Source organism: Populus nigra, chromosome 1 (genome assembly GCF_951802175.1).
Source record: "Populus nigra chromosome 1, ddPopNigr1.1, whole genome shotgun sequence".
Classification (NCBI taxonomy): Eukaryota; Viridiplantae; Streptophyta; class Magnoliopsida; order Malpighiales; family Salicaceae; genus Populus; species Populus nigra.
The window spans coordinates 42,218,438-42,228,849 of record NC_084852.1 but is presented as its reverse complement, the minus strand read 5'-3'; the positions used below and the strand labels follow the sequence as shown (position 1 = coordinate 42,228,849).

General features: G+C 34.5%; 1 protein-coding gene across 1 annotated transcript; it reads left to right on the top strand.

Moving 5' to 3' along the window:
• Nucleotides 1–2,060: 2,060 nt before the first annotated feature.
• Nucleotides 2,061–9,523, top strand: LOC133695506 (uncharacterized). The gene is made up of 17 exons (XM_062117510.1): nucleotides 2,061–2,327; nucleotides 2,514–2,727; nucleotides 4,115–4,236; nucleotides 4,352–4,440; nucleotides 4,561–4,593; nucleotides 4,729–4,822; nucleotides 5,129–5,171; nucleotides 5,279–5,379; nucleotides 5,897–5,961; nucleotides 6,118–6,611; nucleotides 6,688–6,775; nucleotides 6,870–7,013; nucleotides 7,242–7,810; nucleotides 8,091–8,226; nucleotides 8,306–8,374; nucleotides 8,513–8,641; nucleotides 9,040–9,523. The coding sequence occupies exons 2-17, from the start codon at nucleotides 2,516–2,518 to the stop codon at nucleotides 9,151–9,153; spliced, it is 2,502 nt and encodes an 833-aa protein (XP_061973494.1). The 5' UTR covers nucleotides 2,061–2,327; nucleotides 2,514–2,515; the 3' UTR covers nucleotides 9,154–9,523.
• Nucleotides 9,524–10,412: the final 889 nt, after the last annotated feature.

Sequence of the window (10,412 nt, the reverse complement as noted above, 5' to 3'; positions counted from 1 at the left end):
ATGGGAAGAAAAATTGGTATGAGGTTATAATCTGATGGGAGTCGTATGCGACTTGTGAGTTGCATATGTTGCATGTGACTTGTGAGTGTTAGATATTGCATTCAATTCACCAAATTGTATTATTTTTTAAAATATTTTATAGATTGTGTTATTCTTTTTAATTTTACCATGTTATTTTCTTTTAAAAAAAAGTTATTATTACCACATGTAGCGTTGTTGTTAGAACTTTTATTGTTGAAAAAAAAGGGTGTAACTTGACTGCTTATCTATGTGTGTATATGAAGTTTTTAGCCTATTCCTGTAACTAACAAATATATAGACAATGCAACTTTTATATGAATATAATACTACTTTGCGGCTTGAATAAAAAAAAATTAATGTAAAATAAATATTTATTATTTGATATTATTATTAAATCTGACCTGATTTTTTATTTAACTCGAGTTTAAAGTTAAATTATATGGGAGTTACTTCAACATGGCTCGATTAATTTGACAAATCCAAAAATAATCGAGACAAGCGGGAAAAAATATGATTTGGTTTTAAGAAAATTCAAGATGATTTTTTTAATATTGAAAATAAATTTAAAATCAAACAGATTTTGAATGATGAAATTGAAAAAAAAATGAAAGGAAAAGGAGAAAAATAAAAAAAAAGGATGAAAAAAAAAAAGAAAAAAAAAGAAGAGGTTATTTCTTTCACTAATCATATAAGCAGTGAAGGCAAGTTGGCACCCCAAATCTTTTAGATATCTTAAGTAACTAGTTTACAAGTTTGTGCTACCTTACAAGTCGAATATAGAAAAATTGAACTTAAAAAAAACATATAAATTGTAGAGAACTATTTGGTATTATTATTATACTCAACGTTGCGGGTCAATCTTGAAACCTCTCAACCCGACTCCTTACTTAGCTCAGGTTTAAAATTAAACCAAGTTAGTGTTGCCTTGATGTGATCCAATCAACTTAGAAGGTCCAAAGACAATTCAGATGACCGATAAAAAGTATATTTTGACTTTAAAAAAATTTCAAGATAATTTTTTTTAATAATGAGATGGTGACATATTGTATCGATCCGAATTTTACAGTTTAACCCTCCAAATCCACTATCAGAGTTATGGACTCCATTAGGTTTAAGAACTTTGTTTTTTAAATTATTTTTTTACTTAATTAAATAATAATAAAAATAGACGCTCGTAAAATTAAACATAAAATAAATGTTAGGATATTCGTTTATGACTGTGATATATAAAAAGCAAACCAAAATAATTTCTAAAATAAAATTGAAAATCAAGTAAATAATAAATAATAATTTTTTTTAAAAAAAAGCCAGCTGTTTTCACACCCCAAGTTTTACAGGGTATAATCGGCAATGTAATCAATTAAAAAAAAAACTATAACTCTCATTGAATAAGAAAATTGCCTGTAACAAATAGAAATAATTAATAAAAAATGATTACAAAAGGGTAGGAGTAAGTAATTAATAAAATGACTATATATTAAAAACATGATTTTGGTAATGGTTGATATTTTTTGTTTGTTTGCCATGGATAGAATTTTGTACTTCATCACCAGTAAAGGATGAACGTTAATAGTCAGTCAATTAAAGAATTAACGTTAATAATTAGTGGTTAGCAGGGCAGGAGGGAAGTCTTATTTCCATTGCAGACTGAATTGGATAGCAATATAAAAATAATTTTTTTTAGCTCAATGCTTCGTAGAAAGTGTTCAAAACCGTGACACGTTGGACGTACAAGAACTTGCTACCACTGACACGTCACTTAATGAATATATCAGTTATATTTTAATCCATACGATAAAACCAGCATCTGATTTCTAATAATGGACCGCGAGTGATATTGTGCCCATAGCAACATGCAGTCATATGCTATTGTTTTTAATAACGGGGGATTTCATTAAATTTGATGATAAAAGTAAAAATAAATAAAATAACCCTTTAACATAAAAAAATAAAAATCACTGTCAAACCGAAACAAAAGTCAGCCAAACAGCGACACGTGCCGAACTTTACATAAACACTCAGCACTCCACCTACAATCATCCCCTCTTCAAAAACTCATACCCCATCCCCGAGGCTCTTCCCTGAAAAAGCGGGAACTCCCTTGCAACCACCTGGCTCTCTAAACAGCCGCCCCCACTCACCACCACAACAGCCGCCGCACCATTCCCATAGTCTCATAAACTTCTTAAGGCAAGATTTGCGTGTCGTGAGATCCACTCCTTTCGTTCCTCAGTTTTAGGTGCAATAAAAACTGAAATATTTTTAGAAGAAAACAGAGTAGCGGTTAAGAAGAGTCGCTTAAATCGGTTAGTGTCTTAAATATCAAAAAAGGAAAAGCTTCACTCGAATAAATCCATTACCGTCTATCCTCTGTGTGATTCTAAATTATCCGCTGCTCGTTTTTAAACTTTCTCTAGAATAATCTTTCTCCTCATTTTATTGGACAGTGACAACTCTTTTTTTATTATTTATTTATTTATTTTGGTAATTAGTTATGGAGCAGAAGCACATAGTGTTATCGGCGTTGAGTGTAGGAGTAGGGGTGGGGGTGGGAATAGGATTGGCGTCAGGAAAAACAGTGAGTAAATGGAGAGGAGACGCATCCGACGGTATAAATTCGGAGACGATGGAGCAAGAATTGCTTAGGCAAGTTATTGATGGAAGAGATAGCGGCGTCACCTTTGATCAATTCCCTTACTACCTCAGGTCTCTCTTTCTCTCTCTCATTTTTTATCTCTTCAAATATCAATATTTTGTGAATGCACTCGCAAATACTGAAATCTGTTTAAATATGTATGGCACAACCGAACTGCTGAAGATTTTACTAATCATCATCGCACACTGATGACTCTTATATGTATATATTAATGATTTGTTTTAACATAATGCTCTGTTTAATTTGTTACGTTAAGTTATTTATAGTGTTATATTAAGTTTTGTTTAGAAAGTTTCATTTATCTATGGAAATATGGGTCTTTTCTATAGGTTTTGTTTTTTAAAAATTAGTTTGGACATGGAGATTTTGAACTTGTACCATTAGCCTAACAATGCTTGATCAACAATAATTTTTTGAATTTTGATAATCAATATTCGAGTAAATTTGTAGTTTATGTTGTTATTTACATAATTTTATTTGTTTATGGAGAGCTTTTTTTTTTGGAGTGGCTAAAGAAATTGAAAGTATTATTGTATGGCAGATAGTTCTTTTAAGCGTGTGTTGAGCACAACGAGGCCTCCTTGAGAATGAAAGTGCGTGAAATAATTAGTGTAGAATAATAGACATTCGTTTTGATTAATGCTAATTTCATAGAAAACGTCGGAGATCAGGAACATTTTTCTGTAAAATTAACTTTAATCTTGTTTTAATTCTTCGTTCAATGTGATTCTGACAATCGCATGCATTTGTTTACATGTTTCTTTTGTACAGTGTTTTTAAATTTTAGCATCCTTTTTTTTAAAAAAATTTATAGTATCTTTTCAGTCTCCCAGATTCATATTACATTTCTACAAGTTGCTATTTAATTACTAATTACAGTTTAGTTAGTTGATTGATGTTAAGAAATTGACGTACTGGGGGTTGATTCCAGTTCTTTTTTATCTTACAATTTTCTTTGGCTTGATTTTCAATCTGCCTGTGCTTTTACGGGTTCAAACTACAAGTACAAATCTTGGTGTTATGGTGTAATAATAAAAATGTTAAAATACACCCCTCTAAACTTCTGCAGCTAGGAAGAATTTTTACCTTTGGTTATTCCAATCCATACTAATTGTGATTGTTTTATGATGATACCCACAGGGCTTTAGTTTTAATTTTTTTAAAAAAAAATCTCTGAACTCTCTAATCCTGTATTGGAACTAGTGATATTAGATGTTGAATGAAGCCCCTTCTCAAGAGCTCAAGCATAGACAAGACTAAATAGAGAATTATACCAACATGGAAATGTTTTTTCTAAAAACAAAAAAAAACAAAAATCTTATGTTCTTCCTCAATATGCTTTGTGATAAATCTCTTTATTGCTGAAACTCGCTTATAATGCTCAGTGCTACCCTGGTGTCTGATTTTGCGTCTCTGGCATCTTTTCTGATGGCACAGTGAGCAGACCCGGGTATTACTAACAAGCGCTGCCTATTTCCACTTGAAGCATGCTGAAGCTTCCAAGTATACGAGGAACCTTTCACCAGCAAGTCGGGCCATTTTGCTTTCAGGACCTGCAGGTTGCTTATCTGAAGTGTTTTATATTTTGCTTGGTCTAAAAAACACACTCATATTCCTACGTTAACTTATGGGATCACATTTCAATTGGAACTTCTTTTTTTTTAATTCTTGAAGAGCCTTATCAACAAATGCTGGCCAAGGCTTTGGCACATTACTTTGAAGCCAAATTGCTGCTGTTAGATGCGACCGACTTTTCTCTTAAGGCGAGTTTATGCTGTTGCAGTTTGTTGGGTCTCTTTTTTTTTTCCCCTTTTTTCTCCTTCTCTTTCTTTCTTTTATTTATTTTGTGTGTGCTAATATCTGAAGCGTTGGTTTTTGTGCAGATACAGAGCAAATACGGTGCAAACAAAGAATCTGTAAGCTTCCCTTTGTTTATCCTGACCATCCTCTAGTTTGGCATGTGATTTAGGTCCTTATTACGTTTTGACTTTCTATTTTTTAAATGTGAGGTTATAACTTCCTATTTTCTAAATGTGCTATCTTTATTGCAGTTGTTCAAAAGATCCAATTCAGAGACAACACTAGAGCGATTGTCTGGTTTCCTTGGATCATTTTCGATTCTTCCACAAAAAGAGGAGCCCATGCGTACGTGAAATATGACTAGGATAGGAATTACAGAATGTGTCATTGCTATTAATGAACTACAGTCAGGGAATGTGGGGAATGGTCCATTCTTCGTTCTATCAAACTCTTTTAGGATATCATTTGTGAAATCCATCTGATTATTTCTAGGATGTTGGAGTCTGCAAAGAGCAATATAAAGATACCTCCATGCATGATTTTTCATGTTATTAGAAACTCTTAAAATTGTTTTTCATTGCTAACTCAATTTCTATATGGTTTATATGTTTCAACTTCTTCTGAAGCCCTGACCAAGTCGATGTCTTGCAGGCTCACTGCATAGGCAATCTAGTGGTGTGGATATTCCATCAAGGTAGTGTAGGATAGATTTCTTGATTGATGTTGTGGAACATGCAGCCCATTATGCTGGTTTTGTATTTTTCCCTTATGTGATGTGTGGCCTTGTCCCTGTTAGTTCAGGGGGCTAGACAGTTCTTATAATCCTCGGAAGCTAAGAAGAAATTCCTCTGCTGCAGCTAATCTAAGCAATGAAATTACACAGAGTAGTCCTGCAAATACAGGTTCTTCAGATTTTGATATTATCACGTGTTTTCTTATTATATTGATTGTATTGACCTCTAAAGGGTGCAGTATGCAATAAAGTTTTTCATTTAAGAGTTTTATTCGCTTATGTCTGGTTATCTGCTACCATATGGTGTAAATGTCGAATGAGGTTCAGGGCATTGCTGCTACCAAAACTTGGGTTTGTTTATGGGTGCCTCGCCTCAGATGCATTTTTTTTCTGATATACAGTTGACTTTGCATTTCAATTTATGCATAGCGGACTGTATGTTCATTTCTTTCCTTTTTGTTTTTTATAATCATATTTATTTAAAAAGTATTGTAGTCTAGATGCTAATTTACCATTTCTTTCACACGCTTACATGTCATGGACGTGGAGGTGATGTGCTACCAGGAGCTGTTGGGAATTTTTTTATACAGGATTACATATACTTACAGTTTTACAGCATCTTTATAATTTAATTGAGCAGCAAATAATATTTCTGCTTCTTATAATTCTTCACATTTTTCTTAAAGCTCCTTTGAAGCGTACAAGCAGCTGGTCTTTTGATGAGAAGCTTCTTATACAGTCTCTTTACAAGGTATTGGCATTTTGGATTATCAGTATTTCACAGCAATATTGTGCTTCTATGTATTTTATGAATATTTATTGCAAATATTGGAGATTAGTGTGTCATACGACACTACTCACTCCATGTAGAACTTTATGGGCCTTTCAATTTTTGTCACACGTGCAGGTTCTGGTTCATGTGTCTAAAACTAGTCCCATTGTGTTGTACCTGAGGGATGCAGAGAAGATCTTATTCAGATCAAAGAGGACGTACAATTTGTTTCAGAAGATGTTCAATAAACTGTCTGGATCGGTACTGATCCTTGGTTCACGAGTTTTAGATCTGAGTAATGACTCCAGAGAGGTCGACGAGGGGCTTACTGCTCTTTTCCCATACAACATTGAAATCAAGCCTCCTGGAGACGAAACTCATCTTGTCAGCTGGAAAAATAAGCTAGAGGAGGATATGAAGATGATCCAAGTTCGCGATAATAGAAATCACATCATGGAAGTACTTTCAGCGAATGATCTGGATTGTGATGATCTGGATTCAGTCTGTGTGGCAGACACAATGGCTCTCAGTAATTACATAGAAGAGATTGTGGTGTCTGCAATTTCTTACCATTTAATGAACAAATATCCTGAATACAGAAATGGAAAACTTGTCGTGTCATCCGAAAGGTAAGCTATATAATTATATTGGTGTTCTTGCATTTGAAGTGTTATTCATATATTCACTGTATTAGCTATGAAACAGTTTATCGCATGGATTGAGTATATTCCAGGAGAGCAAGTCCATGGGCAAAGATTCATTGAAAGTGGAAGCTCAGGCAGAAACATCCAAGGTTTTATACACTCGTCTGTGATTCAACATAAATTTTTTTTTTAAAAAAAAAAAAGAGTACTGATGCTTGCTCTGCTTCTTGTGAATAATTATAGGAAGCAGGAGGGAATGAGACTGTTGCTGTGAAACCAGAAACAAAAGCTGAAGGTGTAAATCCAGAAAATAAAAGTGAAGTAGAGAAAAAGGCTTCAGGGGTTAAGGCAGTTGGTGAAAATTCCTTACCAGCATCAAAAGCTCCGGTATGCTTCCATTTGTGACCGAGTAGCATCACCTATCTGATGTATGTGCATCTGCAATCATATGAACATTGATTTCCACAATTCTGGATAATGTACAAACCCTAAAAATTTTATATGGTGTAACCCCCTTGGTTTCAGGATGGACTTCTTCACTCTGTTTTATATCTGCAGCTCTGCCATTCTCCCTTTTTTTTTTTTTTTACTATTTAAATATCAATCTGATTTCAGGAAGTTCCTCCTGACAATGAATTTGAAAAACGCATAAGGCCAGAGGTGATACCTCCGAATGAGATTAATGTAACTTTTTCCGACATTGGTGCCTTGGAAGAGACCAAAGAATCGCTTCAGGAACTAGTGATGCTTCCTCTTCGTAGACCAGACCTCTTTAAAGGAGGACTGCTAAAGCCTTGCAGGGGAATTTTGCTGTTTGGCCCTCCTGGAACTGGGAAGACAATGCTTGCAAAAGCTATTGCTAAAGAAGCTGGAGCCAGCTTCATCAATGTATCTATGTCAACCATTACTTCCAAATGGTTTGGTGAAGATGAGAAGAATGTCCGAGCTTTGTTCACACTGGCAGCAAAGGTTTCCCCAACTATTATATTTGTAGATGAGGTTGATAGCATGCTTGGGCAGAGAAGTAGAGCTGGGGAGCATGAAGCGATGAGGAAGATAAAGAATGAGTTCATGACTCATTGGGATGGGCTTTTGACAAATCAGGGTGAGCGCATACTTGTGCTCGCTGCCACCAACCGGCCATTTGACCTTGATGAAGCAATTATTAGGCGTTTTGAGCGGAGGTGGTTATCCTTATTTATAGTTTATATCCCTTTCATTCCTTGTGCCTTTAGTGATTCAATCTGCATTTGTTTGTATTTGCACTTTTGCCCTGTTTTAGAGAAGGAGAGTTGATAGTCTTCAACTGCAGTACTACTTTTCTTGTTCTCATATCATAGTATTCTGAATTATATGATTTATAAAACAGACTAAATACAATGTTAAGATTATCTGATGCAAAACTCACAACACAGCTTAATTATTGTCTGTGCTGACTCTGTAAATTGTTAACATGATATGCAGAATTATGGTGGGGCTTCCTTCTGCGGAGCACAGGGAAAGGATTTTGAAAACTCTCTTGGGAAAAGAAAAGATGGAAGGACTAGATTTTAAGGAGCTTGCTACTATGACAGAAGGATATTCAGGAAGCGATCTTAAGGTGTGTATTGCTTACAGTCTTTTTGGTATCGGATGCATCATTGGGTCTTCATTGACTGTGTTATGGCTATTTGAAACAGAACTTGTGCACTACAGCTGCCTATCGGCCTGTCAGGGAGTTGATACAACAAGAAAGATTAAAGGATTTGGCAAGTGTTTCTTCTTCCGTTTATTTAATTTTTCTAACGCATCTTGAAACGAAAATTTTCTGACCAGCCATACTTTTAAAAGAATGCTGAAGAGTAACTTCAAATTTCTTTTCTTTCCGAACCTTGGTTTATTTGCAGGTGAAAAAACAAAGAGCTGAAGCAGCAAAAAAATTAGGAGAAGCTACTGATACAAAAGAAGTAAAAAAAGAGAGAGTCATCACCCTTAGACCACTAAATATGGAAGACTTTAAGCTTGCAAAGAATCAGGTAAAATCGCTTTCTTTCTGTATCTTGAGCACACAGAAAGAAACAGGACAAGAATGATTCTAGGTTGAAAGACAAGGGAAAAGGAAGAGAGAGAGAAGCTATAATCTTTTAGCAACAGCTTAAATGATATAGGTTGCATTATGGATCAAGTTAAAAGAAACAACAGTTTTTTTCCTCTCTGTTTGTGCTATAGTTGTTTGGTGCTTCCAAACACCTTCTTGGGTCATATTTCATCTGAAGTTTTTGGTTGTGATAAAACTGAGTTAATCAAAGGTTGGTTTAGAGTGATGCTTAAGGGATAGTTTAATAATGTTTTACTCCATTGCTTACTGCTTGTTCCTTTTTTAAAATACCTTTATTTAAGTAGAGTCATTCGTAAATCACTCTTGGTGATGCAGGTTGCCGCTAGCTTTGCTGCAGAAGGAGCTTCAATGAACGAGTTGCAGCAGTGGAATGAATTGTATGGGGAAGGAGGTTCAAGGAAAAAACAGCAGTTGACCTACTTCTTATGAGATGAAACTAGAACCCACAACCAAGGAAAGCTCGTCTCTTCACTCGCAGAAACGAAGAACACCGATGGATTGCTAAAGCTTCTTCTTTGCCCTCAAGGTTCTCTTCTCGGCCCCCAACTAAATTGAACAGATGAACAGAGATAGGTTGAGCAAATGCGAAAAAGAAAATGATGGGAAAAACTTTCAACTTTCTGGTTAACCTGACCTTCATGTAATGTCGTATTACCTACCTATATTTGGTGTGTTTATAATGCTTCAGATTAACAGACCCTGGGAATAAGAGCGCAACTTGACACTTGACTGTGCTGTTTTCGGCCATGCTGCCTGATGAAAATGAAACAGTAGTCATGTTGATGGAATTTTCATCTCATGTTGTTTCTGGGTATTGCTTTTAAGTTCATCTTAACTCTTTGAAAATTGGCATAAATCAGCTTCTACTCGTCAATTGTATCTGGCTACTTGCTCCACGTTGTATCCTGGGAATCCTCACCGTCCTGAATCTGTGACGAGGTAGCCCATTTCTCATCTGTTGTAATGAAGTTAAATTTTACTTTTAGCAGGTTGTGCTTGCTGCTGCTGTTTCTATTTTATTTTTTTGGCAAAGGAGCACCTCTGAGCTCTTTGGAAGGGTTCTTTTCATCAGCTGCATCCATCTCTTTCTAAGCTCTTTGGTGGGATTCTTTTAGTGGTTATTTTTTAAAATATATTTTTGTTTAAAAATATATTAAAATAATATTTTTTATTTTTTAAAATTATTTTTTATATTAGTATAGAAAACAATAAAAAAAAAATATTTTTAAAACATAAAAACAAATAGATATAAATATGTTCCGGTATTCATCAATATCCAAATCAATACAAATTTACTTCTCACAGCCTTTTCTTAGATTAGAGGAGTAACTCTGTTACAGAAAAAAAATTTAGAATTATATCAAGTCTTGTATACTTTTTTTTTTTTTGGAATTTTCTCCTTCTAAGATTTCTTATCTCCCTCATTTTAAGAATCAAACAACACAGTGATGAACGTGTGTGCCTGGTAAGATACTTCTTTGCTCAAGATGCACCATCCGTAAAGTAGCTCAAGACTATAAAGATGGCACGTGATATATTATTACAGGCCGGGTTAAATTTGTCGACATAAAAACATATCTAGACAACAATTTTGGTTAACTTTACATTGTGTGAGATATGAGATTAAATAACCAGTATAATTGAAATTGAGAAAAAAATATTATAAAACACAATACTTTAATGTCAAA